The 17,959-nt window shown below is 39.0% G+C and overlaps 1 protein-coding gene across 7 annotated transcripts in view; it reads right to left on the minus strand.

The window, feature by feature from the left end:
- ST3GAL3 (ST3 beta-galactoside alpha-2,3-sialyltransferase 3) overlaps nt 1–17,959 on the minus strand; it is a 183,178-nt gene that overhangs the window by 119,465 nt on the left and 45,754 nt on the right. For all 7 annotated transcript variants that reach the window (XM_075711378.1, XM_075711376.1, XM_075711372.1 and 4 more), the window contains one exon: nt 14,965–15,007. In XM_075711378.1, coding sequence (XP_075567493.1) covers nt 14,965–15,007 — 43 coding nt within the window. The remainder of the gene's footprint in view (nt 1–14,964; nt 15,008–17,959) is intronic.

The following is a 17,959-nucleotide window of genomic DNA, read 5'->3' on the forward strand; positions in this document are numbered from 1 at the left end:
TAATATTAGCAAGTAATTTGGCAGACCAAAAAAGTGCAGATCACTGAATCAAAGCAGTTAATGCTGAGACGACCATATCTACAACACATGAAATTCCTCATCCCTGGAAACACTCAAGGTCAGGTTGGACAGGGCTCTGAGCAACTTGATCTAGTTGAAGATGTCCCTGCTCGTTGCAGGGGCGATTGGACTAGATGACCTTTAAAGGTCCCTTCCAACCCAAACTATTCTATGATTCAGGGCATTTTATTTTAGATAGGACTCCAGTCAGATTCCCTGGGACAGATGTATCCATCACATACATACATGGCTCAATGTTGGCCAAAAGGCCAAGTTTTATTTTGGACTCTTATGTCCCCAATTAAATCTTGTTGCATTTTATAGAATCCTGGTATAAAGCTTTCAGTTTCGTTTCCCCCAAATAAGCCCAGGGCTACATTTCAAAACCAGTCTGTGAACTCAATCAGCATACACTAAGAAACAATTATGGGATTCGCTTCAAAATTGCAGGACTGCTCCAAAAAGGACACTAATGAAGACACAACCAGAGCGGCTAGGGTGTACATTTGTTCAGATTTTAATTAATATCAAAGGGTCACGGAACTTTGAATGGTATTTGTTTTATACATCAGTTATAGTCTAATATATAGATGGCTTCCAGACCTCAATATGCTTTTTCATAATATCTCATAAGCTTGTAAAGCAACAAACCCCATTTGAGGGGGAAAAACCCTGCAACAAAACCATAAAACCCGCCTTTCCTTCCCAACTGTCAAGGACGTCTATTGAAGAGACAGATGAGAAAGTAAGCGTCCCATCAACTCTCCCCTTCATTACAGACTGTCAGCTTCACAGCAAATACTACCAATTCACTTAAAGGCATGGGAGGACACCTTTAGCAGGTCTGGCGATGCAGCTCTTTTAGTCTCCTTCAGTTACCGCTATTCAGTCAGAGGAAGAGAAGTCATTAACAAGAGGTCATTAACCACAGCAGCCTTCACCTATATAGTAGTCAATTCCCATGCACCAGTAACAGCAAGGGACTGAAAAAAATGTATTTGCACATCTGACTTTATAAGTAGAGCCATGATCATCACGTCATTTTGACAGGCGGAATCTCCTTGAGTGCAAGACACTATGGAAACAAGAGGGAGCTGATGAACCCTCCTCTTGGTACACGGCTGGAGCTCCACGTTCAACAGGAGTGCAGCGTGGGTTAGGAAACACTGGGACAGAAGTTTAAGGAACTCTGATTACAGCTCTGTTAGAAGTTTCCAAACTTTGGTTCAAAGACTTACACGGCCTGATCATGTGATATTTGCTATTTTTCTAGATCCAGCTGAGGAAAAAAAAACCCCAAACAAACAAAAGAAAGGAATGAGGAGATAGAAAGAAGAGGAAAAGCAGAATGCTTACACTGAAAGAGACAGGAAATGCATCTATCACACTATAGCCAGCTAAATAGATGTAAATATTTTCAAATGTTACTTCAGTATGTAAGCAAATTCCTCAAGGAGATTTTATGACCGAATATGAGGAAAGATGGCCCAAATCCCTCTTTCTAAAAAGGTAAGATGCACACTAAAAAGTCCTGTTCTGCTTCTCTACCAAGAATTGTGGCTTCTCATGAAATTAATTTCTTAACAGCAAAGATCATCAACACATATTTTTATTTATTTATTTGGACTACTGAAGAACACCAGCTGAAGAAGATTAGGTCACATTAAACTGGCCCAGGAAAACCAATTTTAAAGACATTCCACCAAAACCCATGAGCCACCTCCATAGCCCTGAATGAAGACACGATGCAAAGTCAATGCTACCCTTTGGGAAACGCACACTAGGCAGAGGGGCACTGACAGCTGAAGACCGCTAACACTGGCAATGCCATTCACCCTTTGTGAAATGTCATCTTTGCACAAACACACTGAAGAGGTTTCCATCTACAAAAAAGGCACGAGGATCCTGCTTCCTTACTAAATTCCATTCCTGGTCTTTGACATACTAGTAATTAGATCACTAGGCAGAAGAAGGAATTTCAGATTAGTCTCTGCAGCACTAAATACATACACATCTTAAGAAACACAGCTATAAGTGACTTCTCTATCAAAAATGGACTATATCATTGTACCATCTCTTATAGTTCACAGAATCCAACAACCCTGCCTAGAGCTTCTCAATTAATACCCTTTTATCAACTCCTAAAAAAGTGCTGGGGTCCTTGTGGACAAAAGAATCAGTAGTTTTCAACTTAGAAAGGTTTTGTTTGTTTGTTTAAAATAAGTAAATAAAGAAACTAAATGCTGAGTTTATAAAACCAGATTCAAAGGATGCAGATTAAAAAATCCAAGAAAAGTCCATGGCACATTTTGTATGTGACCTCATGCTGCATACTCCTCCAAGAACTGAGTAATATCCCTGATCTCCTTTGTTTTTTATAAACTTTCCCCCTTTTTTTTAAATTTCTGTTTCTGTTACATCTTACCTTTAAGACTAGTAGCACAGAGAAAAAGCAGAATTGTGTTCAAATAGACACAGATAAGGAGTAAAGAAAACAGTCCATTTGAGGGTTTGTTTGTTTGTGTTTTTAAAGAAACATGGAAAGGAGAAACTGGCTGAAATACCAATTGTTAGACTAAACAAAACGCATGAAATACAGAAATTTTATTTTCACAGAAGGCAGCTGTTTACCAAAGAAAGAAAAAAAAAGTCAAAAATATGAAGATGACTGCTCCCCGAGTTTTCGATTATTTATTAATCTTTGGACAAACTTGTAACTTAATGATGAAGTAACTTGCTAATAATCAACATAATTCCTGAGTGTATATTACTGGACTTCTATCTATTCCCTCTTCAGTAATAAGTATCAGCATTCTGGTTTTACAGATCAGAGACAAGGATGACCTAATGGAGGATAGTCACCTTTTTGAAGATGGGATGTGTTAAGACTCACTTAGTAGTCAAGAAAAACTCTCTCAGCAGTCAATTGGGATTCCTACCCGAACTGCTTTCTGAAAGAACTGTCTAAAGAATGTCTAAATAAACTCTGTTTCCCCAAAGTCAGAAATGATAGTGCTCCCTAATACTAGAACATGCAATTCTCAAAACTTGCAAAAATTAAGTGCTGTGATTTTCTAGTTAAGTACCTCTAAAAACTCACTGTTAGCACAATGGCCATAAAAAGTGAGCCAGTGAAAAGTCTGATGGGAAATAAAATGCTCACCTATCACATCTATTTTTGGCCAAATGAAGGAATGCAAGAAGATAAATTGAAATGTCATAATTTTGTTGCTGTAAGCCTTAGGTCTTCATCACCAACCCTCATCTGTTACATCTACAAACAGGCAATGCTTTGTTTGGATCAGGAACAGTGTTCTTCTATTTGTTGTGTAATGAATCCAGCAGTGTAGGTCCAGGAGAGACAAACAAATGCTAAAGAGATGAGAATAAATATTTCAATCCAATCAGAATCCAGGAATCCCCTGCTCAGACTAGTAGGAATCGGTACATCTGAGAACAAAGATACTCCCCCAAAGCCTACAGCTGTGGGGAAAAAAAAAAGATCAACTAAGAATTCCTGAAGCATCACAGCCAAAATTACAGTTTTATGTCTGCGGATACTACAGTTTAGTAGATTTGAATGTCAAAATCCAGTGCTTAGCAGTTTTAAATACCAAATGAGAAAATCAGTTACACTAAGGTTTTAATCACCAAATCTTCCTTCTGAAAAATGTAGTTCATTTCATTGCAGAACACAGCCAGGCTATGGAACACTTCATTTCAGAGAAACTCACAGTGTTTACCTAGGTGTGAGACATCATTTCCTAGCAGAATGCTATGGAAAAGATCAACAGTGATTTATTGTTCACTATTTCCCATATTATTAGAACATCAACCAAAATAATTCTAAAGACAGTAAAACACTGACAGAAGGAAGCACTTCTTTCATGTAATATGCAGTTAATCGGTAGATTTCTTTATGTCAGTATGTAATAGAAGCCAGATGTATAGATGGGATCAAAAGCTATCAAGATGCATAACAGCATCCCCAACTTGGGAAGACAAAAGCTTCCTCTCCACGGAAGCTGGGGAAGGACACTGGAGCAAGGATCGCTTCACGATGGTGTATTTTTCTCCTTCCCTAAACAATTCCAGGGAGCATTTTGAGATGAGACATTGGGGCAGGTGAATCTTTGGTCTGGCCATTTTTATTTTCCCACAAAGGAAGTTCAACCCTTTCTGTTGCAGTAGCAGATCTATTGCACAGGCAACTGGCAGAGACCAAACCTTAGGGGAGTAAATCCCACTTGGAAAAATCTCTCTCAGCTACCTGGTAGCAAATTTTTAACATGAACATTTCACAACACCCTCCCTTTTCAGTTTCTTTGGTAACTTTGCAGGGGTACGGGTAATAAAGGTTGCCCTTTAAACTTTTCTTTGGAAGATCTGGACAGCCTGGGAAGGAGTAACAACTTAACTCCTCTTAACCAAAGAAAAAGAAGACTGGATATGGCAAGGACTTTAATTTCCCCGCCCCCCCCCCAGGCTGGACTGAAATTGAGAGGAAAAAGCCACTGGTCAGTGAATAAATTGCTTTAGAGAGTACAAAGAGGTGACCTCACAATTAGGGAATGTGGTTTAACAGTAGTTTTACAAAATGCTGTATATCGTCATGAGGTTCTGAATTTTTCTCACTCTTCTTTCTGAAGTAGTAGACCAAAAAAGCTGTCTTCACTGACCATATTAGAGACAGATGTCATGAATTCAAACAGACATCAGTTAGTAAGTACCATACTGAAGTCTTAAGAAAAGTAAGGCTACATATTGGGAGGAAAATGTTTCCTCCAGAAACCTTGCTGTAAATACAGAACATAACCCTGACCTGGAGGAACCCTCACAGATACTGGGACTAAACACGCCTTCACAAAACTAACAAAAATCCAAACTGCTTTAGGGTAAATAATTAAGAATAGCCAGAACTCTTAACAGTAAGAACACTTGCAGAGCCACCCAGATCAAAAAACTCTCCTGTTTGCTCCATACATTGTTCTAGTGAATGCTCTTCTGCTAAGATAACTTCTTCTTCTTTTTTTTTTTTTTTTTTTTTTTACTTCAAAGAGCAGCTGCTTGTCTGAAAAGGCCATCCAACCAACATCCAGACTGCCATATGTAACCACGATGAGTCAGAGAACAGAATAAAGTTTGTCTCAAAGAAGTGTGAACAGCCCAATTAATCAGACCTTCCTTCATCTTGTATCACTCCTAGCTTCACTGAACATCAGTCCTACATCAGAAAGAGATTATTTGTGGATCTCCAAAAGAGAGAAAGAAGTGGTTTTCTAAGATGTTTGGCGTACAGGCTAAAGGAGAATTCCAAGGCTAAGCATTGAAATAGGTTTCACTTTTCAACAGGACAAATCCAATCCTCTCCTCCTTGTTAATTCATCAAAATAGCAACACTTCACAAAATCACCTGAGCCTGAGTTCATCATGGATAAAATACTGCTTTGAATCCTGTACAGATCAGAGTCCCTGAATCAAACAGTCAAATGACACAACCACCTTTGGGGATTTCTGCCTTCAATGACGTAAAAGAAGGGTCACTAAAGAAGATGAAAAGGAGAAGGAGGAAGGCACTCAATATTTTGCAGCTGTATAGGACACTGCTCACATTTTACAGGTCTTCAAGATTAACCCTTTTAAGAGCCAGGGGGAATCTAAGTAGGAATTAAAAGGTCTGAAATCAAACAGAAGTATCCAAACACATTCAGTATGCAAATCAAAAGCATTTTGTTTGTTGGCTTTTCAGTTTATCCTTCTTTAAAGAGCTGGAACAGATTGCATGGCAGACAAGAAGAAACAGCACATACACGTTCTGTCAGTTTTCTGTCCCTCCCTTTGTGGTCCTGATTCTCGTTGCTGAGAGCAGGATGAGGGCTGCAGCCAGTGTCAGGAGTAGCATTTCTGCCTGTTTTCATTTCTGCTGTGAGCTGAGAAAGAATCACATGGGCTTCTGTGTAATGTAAGAGTACAAAGTATTTCATAACAAAACCTCATCTGAGCCTCACAATTCAATTCAGACATTCATAACCTCACAAACATCTTACAGCAACAACTGCTACGCGACTCCCTCTCCGACGTGGCACATCAGACGCAGCTGTAAGTAACCCTCCTGCTGCAAAGTAGCTTTCATCATGTTTTGTTCATTGCAATGGGCATCACACAACACCAGCTCTCCCACCAGTCCCTGTCAGGTCTGGGGTCCTTCAGAGTACTACTTCAGTGCAGATTTGTGAAGGATGCTGCAGCAACATCATGCTTCCTCAAGGAAAAAGCATATTCTAAATTTATCAATCTAATCAAAACTTGCCTTGTCCTTCAGTCCCGGAACAACTCTAAACAGTAAAAATAATTATATTTTTACTAAGCAAGACTTACTGTCAGGTTTCCAGTCATAAGACTGGGAACAGAACAAGTAAAATAAAATACAGCTCTGGATTATATTTAACAGGGTTCCTTCAATCTCTCTCACCTAGCATTCCTGTAGCCTATCATCTCTGTAGAAAGCTAAGGATCACAGCTGCACAGCATGTCACTACCTGGCAGGTCACCACCCTCTCTTCTGCTAGGCAATTCTTCTCAAGCACAGCAATAAAGCTTCCTGCTTCCTTTCAGCACAAATGAAATATGTTTTCTTACCTAATAGATTATAATCACAGCTGTTAAAAGCATGTCTTGGTTTTACTGTCCTTCCCTAGCATGCAAGAAGTCTGTATGTGTTTGTTCCACCAAACTCTTCCCTGCCTTGATGACCTACTACATATTCTTAAAATGTATGTATGGCATTCTTAGCACATACAGACAGCAAAGCTTTGATGCCTCTGGTCACATTACAGCAATGCAGAAGACAAATTTAGAGGCAGGCTGAGTAAAGTAAGCTGTCTCTTCCCATACACCCCATTTACAAAACCTCCTCACAGCCAGCTACAGAAAAATATAAATTAGGATCTGACAACTAAGCTGTGTCTAGATACCACAGCAAGAGTGTTCTTCAGAGTAAGTGTCGTACTTCAGAGGCAGGCTTGATAAACAGTATAATGTTCCCTTGCTGGAATACACTTGATTTCCATTCAACCACCAGATGAGGATTCCCTAAAACATTTCCAAGGGGAAACAAAAGGAAAGAAGGGGAAACAAAAGGAAAGTAGATCTCTCTTTGGAAGTGGAACAGTGCTGGCCTGCAAGAAGGGATCTATGTCAAGCCAGGCAGGTGCAGAAGAGTTGATGCTTGGTGATCACATACATGATGCCTTTGGGATTTCCAACAGAGGCAACTCTTGCATCAGTTTAACAAGCTCGCAACTGCTTTGATTGAGGACAGGCAGCAACAAATCACCTGTTTCCACAATGCGTGCTAGTACTTTGTTCATTATGACCAATATCAAGAATACAATGATGAATGCCAGCGTTTTAACATAAACCCCTATCAAAACCCATGATCCCACAGAACATCTAGTCCTTGCAGTAAACTGTATAGCCAATTAGAATTAGAATGAGACTAATTCCTTTAATGGTCTTAACGCAGTATTTCTAACCTCTTTAACTGAAGTTTTGGGAATGATCAATGCTTAGATAGCCCAATCCATTCAATTTTCATAAGTTACTCAGAGAGTAAGAAGGTGTTTGTAGGGGGATATTCAGTAACTAGAAACTTAACAAGCTTACCACTGCAGAAGCTGTCTAAAACTAAAGTATTTTATCTCTGAGTTTTAGAGCAGTTTTCTGAAGGAAGGACATGAAGTGTAGCTTTTTATATGCTCTTCTCCCAAGAGGGTAAAGCAACAGGAGAGCCCCATGTCGTTTATGAGCTTATAGATAAATTCCTGAATTGGGTTTTGCTACTCAAGTAAATTTAGCCTTCTGTGAATCTATAAAAATTTTTGCTCAAACAACAGTTAATAGCAACTTGTAAAGTTAACTAGTTGTAACCATATCCACCCCAGGAAAACAAACAAAAAACCATACACCTAATTAGGTTAATGCTACTGTGGTGAAAAACTACAAGTAAAGTAAGTGTTTCACCTTACAGATATGGAGGGAAAAAAAGAACTGAGCCTTTTCTTTATAGACTTCCCAGTTTTTATACAACTAGTCTGGCTGGTTAAAAGAACACAAGATGTGCAAACCCAGTCCTAAGAGGAACATATCAAGAAAGAAATCAATCTCACGCATACCAGGCACCTTCATGGCCATTCACTTGAAGAACAAGACCATCTAACAAAAAGTGTTTCCTATTTAATATGCACACTAATTGGAACTCTATGTAATGCAACTTTTTTTTTTTTTTGGTGGAAACTTATATTGGCCATTATGGTACTGTGCTCAGAATCAAAATCGAATTTAAAAGCTTACGAGTCATTCCCTTTTGCTTTTAAAATATCTGTACATGAACTTTCCGCCAAGAACACAGAGAACCCCTAGTATATGAAGATTTATTAATAATCTCTAGTAGTCCAAAAAGCTACTTCTTTAGAAATTCTTGCAAGAAAGTTGTCTAGACATAGCAATTCTAAAGCACATAAACTTAAGTATCTGCTGCTTGAATTTTTTTTGTTGATATTAAGGAAAGCACTTTATTTTCCTCATCCAAACAGAACAAAACTCCATGTATTTACTGCACACTTCTACATTTTCTACAAATACATTATCACTGTTTTCCCTTATATTCTTGGTAAAACTTATTTTCCATGAACATTTTTTTCTTATGAAACTGAACTTGTTGTGGCAAACAGTGTAAAACTGCTCTAAACAATGCCCAGCCATTCATATTTTTTGCTTTACATTCTTTTCCCACGTGGTTTGGTTCATAATTACATCCAGCTTCAGGAAACTGGCCCTTTTAAAAGCACCAACATAGGGTTTTTTTACTCTGTTTGCACTTAACAAATCAAGTAATGAATCAGTTCGATCTAAGTAGCCAGTAATTCTCAGTTCTACAGTCTTCATCTTCTTCATCAACCAAGGCTGTGTCTAACACAGGAATCCCAAAGCTAGATAACAGAGACTCACATGAGAAACCCTTATGAGAATTCCAAAGGATCAAAATTGGAAAAAAAGAAAAAAATTTAAATGAGCTAAGAGCAAAACAAACAAACAAACAAACAAAACCCCAGGCATGGCAGTCACATCCCACCCGAACGTGGGAGGTTTGATGGATGAACAACAAACAGCGCAGTAATGGAATTGCTGTGATTAGCTAGGGTTCATTTTCTTAAATATTTGAAATGCTCAAACCATTAGTACAGATTGGAAGAGATTAGGTAGAAGGACATCAATTAAAAGTCAAAGAAAAATCTGAAGTGGAAGAGAAATAAATAACCAACTGCCAGGAAAATACCAAAGTCATAAAGCATGCTAAGCCTTGAAATAATCTTTCAGAAAAAGCATCAGGATGCTCTTGCTTGTGATGGTCAGAATCCCTCCATTTCACCCGTGACATGCACTCTTACTCCTGCCTAGGCAGGACAGGAGATCATTGGGACTTCACGCTTCGCTTCTTTTTTGCCTCCTCAGGATCACAGAAATAGAAAAAGACAAATGGGGAGGGAAACAGGGCACAAAGAAATCCCACAGCAGCAGGCACAGGGAAAGTCCAGCATTCCAACACGTTTATTGCTTATTTTTACAGTGCTTAATGGCAAAGCACCACACAGACACAAACGGTTTCAAAGCAACCTCCCAACCTAGAAACAAAATGAGGGAAAGGGGCTCTGTTTCAGTTCTTCTTTATTAAAGCTCTGAAGTAAAGAAATTTCAACAAACAGAAGTAACCCAATCTGTGTGTTTCCCTAGCCCAAACTCCCTCCATTTTTACAGTCTTTTCAAAGTCTAGATCAAGTTTCGTTTGAGTTTGCAGGGTGAAGGTTGTTATTTCTGGCTTCCCCCCCCCAAAGGACTCAATTTCTTTGTCTTTCCTTTTAAAGCTAAGTTTGAAATTATCATGAATATTTAAAAAAAAAAAAAAAATCTTTTTTGCACCTCCCAAATCTACTCTATAATATTGGACAAACATGTAAATACACAGTATCACAAAATCTCTAGCAAAGCACAGAGCCCACTGGAAAAAATGTTCTTCCTTTTAATTAAATACTGCCTAAAAATTCCCGAAGTACACAATATAAGATATATACCATATACTGTATAAATACAGTATATTAACAATGTTAGTATGATTGACCACATTAACATGATCTCAGTCATTTTTCTAATTGAGGTGGCAAATATTTTTTGCCTGTTTCTACCGTCAAAAAAAAAAATTTACTTTCTCTCTGAAGTTAACACATTATAATAAACAAAAAGATAGAGAGTAAGCGAAGAATGATTCCAGTAAGCTCAAGCACATCATCTAACACTCGCAAAACTTTGAAGGAATGGTTCTTCCCCAGTCAAAGTCAAACCCTGGGACACTTCCTCCATCAATCATCAGCTGAGATTTTAACATCCAAGGTTTCGAGCTGACTGTGGCAGCAGGTGAAAAGATCCACTGTCACCCAAGGGGAGCTTTTTTGGCTGTTTTTTAGAAGCATCAAATCACCAACTTAATTGCTAAAGTACCTTTCAAAAGAGTTTTCGAAGGATAAGTTTGAAATGAGGACAGAAGTAGCAGTCCCTAGCTTCCATCTCGCAGAGCAAATGGCATGCTGGTAGAGTAAGGAAAGCTGGTATAGAAGCATGAGAGCGACCAACGCAAGGGAAGAGCCCCCAAATCACAGGAATTATTACAAAACAGGAGCTTTGCACATGCGCAAGACAAGTGATTCTACACTTGTAACATGCCAGGCTGTACTCAAAGTAATTGTTAAGGTGACTAAACTAGGCATTCACAGAGTAGTACGTGACAGAATAAAGAACAACCATGCAACCTTCAGCTGGGCCCATTAAATATGCATTAAGATACCATCTGTAATTAACTACATGATCATATGCTGATCCTCCTGCAGAAATCTCATTTAATTCAATGCAAACATAAGATTCTGCTCAGAGAATGATTCAGAATTTGTAGTGAATGAGACTCGTGTTTCTAGAACCTGGCCAGCCTCAAAGAACTACTACAATATAAATATTCAATAATAACAAAAGCATGCAACCCTTTGCCAAGCACAGATGTTAGAAAGCAGGACAGAAAGCAACTGCAAATCTTGACATTTGGTGGCACCTAGTAATCTGCTGGCTGAGTCACTAACGTGATTGACGGCCTTAAGTTGTTCAGGAACTATTGGTCCCTCCAAGAATTAAGACCTGTGAATTGTAGCATATTTTTTGTATAAGTTCTTTTCTCTACACAACCAGTATAAGTACTTTTCTCTACACAACCAGTAAATGTTGGATTTCATTCTTAAAGGTTTTTGAATGGTATGTGGTTCCGCTGCTTGGGAATCTTCTTTACCTGGGAGAAACTGATGCAACTGGCCTGTTTCTGTATTTTGGGCATATTTTGGTTTGATACTCCGATTTTGGTGATGATGTTATGGTTGGTACAAGCATAACTAAAAGATAAACTCCTCTTGCACAGATCTTTTTCGCTAATCTGGTCCTGAGGAGTCTTAGGTCTTGGTTTGACTATGGAAACAACTAATTCATAAACTGTGTTGCTTACAGATGTCCTCAGCTTTCCATTCATCCTGTATTTTAACAATCGCTACCTGGATATCATCCTGCTTTTTAAAAGCTAAAAGACTTTCTAAAGAAGAGTTAGCCTAAGCACAGGCAGCAGAAAGGAAGCATCTTCCTTCTTGATATTCTCCTTTCTGACAAGCTCAGAGCAACAACATGTCTGGTCAGAACCGGTCATTTCCGTGAAGCAACTGTACAGTATCTTTAAAACTGGCCATCCCCTTCCAGGTGAGATTCCTGGCCATACCAGCCTCCCTAACACTATAGCAAGGCACGCATCAGACATACAGTTCCCACAGAAAACACTTCTCAAGTACTTCTGACAGATTTTCTTTCAAACGTGAACAAATCTGGTTTCATTACCATTTCCCTGATCTCAAAGAAGAACAGTGAACAGAATCATTACATTGCTATAACCACAACAGAATGTATTATACCTGAATAACATGCCCTGGACATCTACAGGGTAGAGGACACTAAAGTAGTAATAGATGAAAAAGTTAAAGATGCAAAGGCAAATGGACACATTACTATTTATTCATGTCAAACACTTTCCTCTGCATAATGTCATTTAAAAGTCAGAACACTTAAGTTTTAATGAAGATCTAGCTTTGTAGAAAAGATTAGTCCTCTGGGTCATTAGTTTAAATTACATTAACTAACATAGCCAGGAGCAGATTTTGAACAAATGAAAGATAAGGAAAAGAGACAAAACTAATTGTTGCACTAGACTCTCACATGCTGTCAATTAAGTGAACCCTATAAAGTTATGATTTATGGCAAAATTCCACCAGAACAACTGTATCACAACAAAAGATGTAATTAAATTTCCTCCAATAAAGTCAGTGCAGAACATATTATCCCTTTCAACTCTAAGCAAATTTTTTTAACCAGAAAGACTGAGTCACAGAAAGCACTGAATTCATTGCATACTTAGAAGATGCATTTGGTACCTTGACCACACATGGTTAACTTGTGGAACAGCAGCAAATTCCTCTAGGCTGTCACCCATTTTTCTTTCAAAATTTATTTAGTATGCATTATGGTATTTTCAGCTTTTTTTCCTGGCTCCCTTGCTATTGGGAAAAAAAAAAAATCATAGAATAATTCAGGCTGGAAGGGAACTCTGCAAGTCATCACGTTCATTCTCAAAGCAGGGCCAGTTTTACTTCCATAGAAGAAACAAACAACAACAACAAAAGAAAAACAACACCCCCCTCCCCCCCCCCCCCCCCCCCCCCCCCCCCCAAAAAAAAGGAAAACCCCCCCAAACCTAAAACCAAAAAAGGACAATTACAGTAAAAAGAAAAAGTGATTTCACCTATGTATAGTACTTACTTTCTTTGCTCCTTAACGTAACCTCATTACATTTATTTTAATCATGCTGATTTTATTACAAGCCTTTCCATAAGCTAATTTTATGGCTATGAAAAGCAAATATGCACATTTAGGATGCTATATAAATATCTTTTTTTTTAAGTAGTCAACAAAATCCTTCTTTAATCAAAAATAATGGAGAGTTTCTATCATGGGGAGGTTTTAATAAAAAATTTTAGGGTTTTGGAAGCCCTCCAGCAGGTAAAAACCTTCACTTGGCCTCATACTAAAGTACAAGAAGGAGCAGGCCATGTCTCAGAGAGCTGTAATCAAAGTAGATAAGTCGGCAAGGAAGAGAAAAAAAAGGATGTAACAGAGGCTTGAGTGGAAGGTAGACTTGCTAAAAGGGACTTACTAAAAGCGACAACGGAAATGATACTGAACACAGAGGAAGGAATAGGAAGAGCAAGACTAAAGCAGTGGTTTGGACACAGCAGGCTGGTATCCAAAGCTGGTACGCCAAAAGCGTGTGGACAGTCAATGGGTGCGTTCAATAAATCAGACATTATAAAATATGCAGAGTAGTCGGGGGAGCGGGGGGAAATCAAACTACTTAAAAACTTAAAAAACGTTTTTCCCTTACCAACACCAAGATGTCCATCCAAAGGTTACTTCCCCACTTCACAATTTTGGGCTAGTCTCTTTGCTTTGACTTCTACATGTATAAATTGAAGATAACGTATCATCTCATCCCACAGCGTTGTAAGGGTACATACGCTATTGTCTCTAAATCACAAGGATGTCCCAATACAGAAAATTCAATAACGGCAATTGGTAACTGTGCAATGACCACAGGTTCCAGACAGCATGCAACAAAAACCGCACAGAACACTACATTAAATAAGACCGGAAAGAAAACTTGACCAGTTATTCATGCAGTAAATGCCATCCTTCCTGCACACTGAATGAAACACAGAGCCTTTGGGGGGACGGGGAGGGAAATCAATAGTCCTTCTTTCCCATACGTGTTCTTCTACAGCACCTTTTTGCCAGATAAATTACTACAGTTGAGTTTATGTACCCAGCTGCTTCTGTAAAAATCCTCCTACCTAGAGGCTTTCTCATTTCCTGCGAACAGCAGTTCCCAACACACTTATGAGGCTTTTATTTCATTACGGAAGATCCCAAGCTGCTCAGCAAGACTAAACTCAGAACTTTAATGTTACACCCTATAAGTACAGTGAAACTTTCCAAACATTAAGAACAGTTTTTATACTAACATGATACATTGTACAGGCGATGCATCCTCAAGTCATTCAAAGCCACTGGATTGCTTCAGTGCCTTTTTAAGTAGTAGAGGCAGAAGGTTCTCAATAATCTTTTTGCTCCCAATACCAAAATTTCTGCGAGGCTGTTGACCTCTGAAACAGAGTCGCTAGTGACCCCTAGTGTTAAGAAGTTCAGTGTCAATTTGACTGATTTATGGCAAAGCATGACAAGTATCATCCTTCAGCACTTTGTTGTTCTTCTGACATAGCAAATTGTCACTGCCTTGCATTGAGGTTCTTTCCACTCCAGTTTAAAGAAACAATTGGAAAAGAAATATAAACTTCTAAGCATCCCAGTAAATTGCAGATTGACATTCCTCCTGCTTTCAAATGTTTAATACATTTTTCCTCATTTGGAAGATTAACAGTAGGATATCTAGAGCAGACTGACAGTCATGGCTTCAGGTGGACATTTACAGCCTCTTGATCAGTCATTAAGGAATTAATGACAGTGAACCACAATCCAAGCCAGCCAGCAAAGCCTAGTGTAAGGAAAGAAGTCGTAATTGCCAGGTTGCTGCAGGACTTTGCTGTCCCAGGTAGAAGTATATAGTCCAGTGAGCCAACTGCCCAGCTGACATAAAAGTTGCTTACAACAGAAATCTGTAACTACAGAAACAAAGAAGAGTCCTACTGTTCTACTTACAATTTTGAGTCCAGGTTCAGGAGAAAGCCCAGTTTGTCATATTCTGGAAAACAAAAGCAAGGGACACAATATCATAAAAACTGCAAGTGTCTCCTCTGCAAACGGCACCAAAACCAAAAAGCAGCAAGTCCTTATGGAAAAGCAACAATTATTTCTAACTGAAAATAGCTATATCTTAATTTGCAGTTGCTAGCAGCTGTTATCACAGATTATTGTTACTTCAAGGTATTCCCAAATTAACATTTCTGAATCTCCAGGAAATACTAAAGCAAGAGAATGTGTGGGTAATCATTAATTTAGAAATCACTAGAATTAACCAAGATATCTGTAGTCATAAAAACAAAGCACTACTGAAACCACACATGCAGTGATATACAAAGCTTTCCTGCTTGCAGCAGAAATCATTTTACCAGCAATTTGTACAACAAACACTCCTCCCAGGTCCTGATGTGGTAGAGCTTTGAAATTTTTCTTGATTCCTTGTCTATTCCAACCCACAACTTCATAATCAAGCAGCCCTTCTTCAAGAGAAAGTCACTCACAGTGGCAAAAATGCTTCAAGTTCAGGTGATGTTGTTCAATAGGAAACTGCAAAGTCACAGTTTATGCCACAAACAGGGAACAGCTAGAGAAACAAAGTTATCACTCAGAACAGCTGTACCTGCTATATAAAGTAAGCTTTGCGTTCAGCATCTTTGAATACACTGTGATCTTGTAAATCGAATAATTGATACGAAAAATAAAACTATTAGAATTCACATGAGATACACAAGAAAAATGAAAAGGTGTAGTGTCCTTCTTGTGTTAGGTTAAGCTCAGGGGCCTCCTCACACTGAGGACCACTGGGTCTCACTACCATACATTAAAAAAACCAACACAGAGAAGTGAAAGATAATCCCTTGAGAGCTTAATGATCAGGATGAATTAAAAGAAACAAGAAGGAAAAAAAAAAAAATCTCAAAGCCTTTTAGAAAGAGGTCAGTGGAAATAGAGAAGTTTGTTTTCCTTATGAAACACCACCAGAATTTCTGCTGCAGTAGTTTACCTAAGAAGATCACAAGCTTTTCATGCTATCACTTACTGGCAGAACAGGAAAGCCTAAACATGTACCCAAGACAAAACAATTGCACCAGATAGGTCAGTGTAAACTGTGCCATTGATTTCAATCCCATTAAGATTTAATTCCCAAGCCAAGGGAAGAATTATGCTTGACATAACTTAGGTAACAGAAGTTGCAGAACATGTGTGCACTTGGTATTGGCACATACTATCTGTTCTCTGCCAGCACCCATGTGTACTTCCCCATTGTACTTGATGTTAGAAATGCACCTGCGCATCTCTCCTCCACCTTCCACACACTGACAGCCGTGTTTTCCCTGTGTGCTGCTTTCCTCATAACATTCTCCCAGTTTATTCCTCCTACAAGAAATTATCTCCTGTCCAGCCTTACCTCCTCCACATGTAGGATCGTGCATAGGAAGGTATCCATTCTGGGAAAAAAGATATGCCTTCAGTTTTTATTAACCCTTCCTCCTTCCAAAAACAACATCTATACTGAGCAAACAGCAACACAGGTTGGTTTGGGGTTTTTTTGTTGTTGTTGTTTTTTGGTTTTTTTTTTAAATCTACAGCCACTGACCAACCTGTCATCGGTCTTACCCCATTTGAGCTAACATTCCCATCTTCCCAACAGGAAATACAAGAAGAGGAAATGCAATAAGAAATACATCACCTCATAACTACAACAACATCCTGGCCTTTCTACCAACTCAGCACTTTATCAGCTTTGCAACAAAGCACCAGAAAACACACGACATACCTCTATTGCAATGTTAAAATGTTGCAAGATTTACCTTCTGTTTGTCACATGCATTTCACCTTCTCTAGGTTTGAAGTTGTTACTTTTGATGTTCACTGATGGTTACTAACAGAGGTATAAAGTAATCTTGTAAAATTATATGTCAACTATCCTGCAACAGGCACTTTCCAAAAAATCTATGACGTATAACAAAACAAAATAACATTTCTGGTTTCTAGCTAGAAGCACAGGTGTGTTCTCGATTTTCAGTAGGGTATAAATTACCCTTTCAGGCTGTAACATCAAACCAGAAGCATCTATGCTCCTTCCTCTCGCTAGCTGCTGAAACATGCATACTACAGGCAGAGAAACACTGCCCTCTCCACAGGCCATCTCACACTCGCTGGGACTTCTGGAAGTCACAGCATTACTACTGGCTTGGAAATCAATCTTTATCACATGCTGCTCCCCCAAGAAAGACACTAGGAGCCTCTAAATTACAGATTCAAAGTTAGCTTCCTTTTTAGCAAAAATCACAAGTCTTGTTATAGACTTCCCATGTCATTTAGCTGTATCACTACGAATACAGGGGCCAAAAGTCACTGTGACATGCAACAGTGCAGCCCACATGCCGGCTGGAAGCGGTCTGGATTCACAAAGGACAGATAAAACCCCAAATACCTGGAGAAAGCCAAACACACGTAGCCCAGCTGCAGGAAAAGGCAATCCTTGTCTGGAGTTATGTATTTAATTTAAAACAAAGTAAAACACAGACCCACTAAATCAAAGACAAGTACAACTGAATGTGAAATACAGTATGGTCAGGGTGTGATGATTACAGGAGATGGACTGAGCTGATCACAGCTCACTGCTAGAGAAAGGGCAATCCCAATCCTACCCTTTCCTCCCTTGAAATACTGGCTGCAAGAGCCTGCCTTGGCACTCGTGTAACTCCTGTGTGCCCTAACCTACAGGTTGCTTTCACCTCCCATCACCTTAGTTTAAAGCCTTACTCACCAGCTGATACACAAACACATTTCTCCTCTTTTTCATGCAGTAGGATAAAGAAGTGCTAGAGTATTAGAGAAAATGGAACAAAACAGCTGGAGAGAACACAGTAGAAACACTCCAGCATCTCCACCAAGAGCTAGTTTGGACCAGCTGGCCATGTTAACTGTGGTTTGATGTTGGCCTCTG

This window comes from Pelecanus crispus, chromosome 5 (assembly GCF_030463565.1).
Source record: "Pelecanus crispus isolate bPelCri1 chromosome 5, bPelCri1.pri, whole genome shotgun sequence".
NCBI classification, from domain to species: domain Eukaryota; kingdom Metazoa; phylum Chordata; class Aves; order Pelecaniformes; family Pelecanidae; genus Pelecanus; species Pelecanus crispus.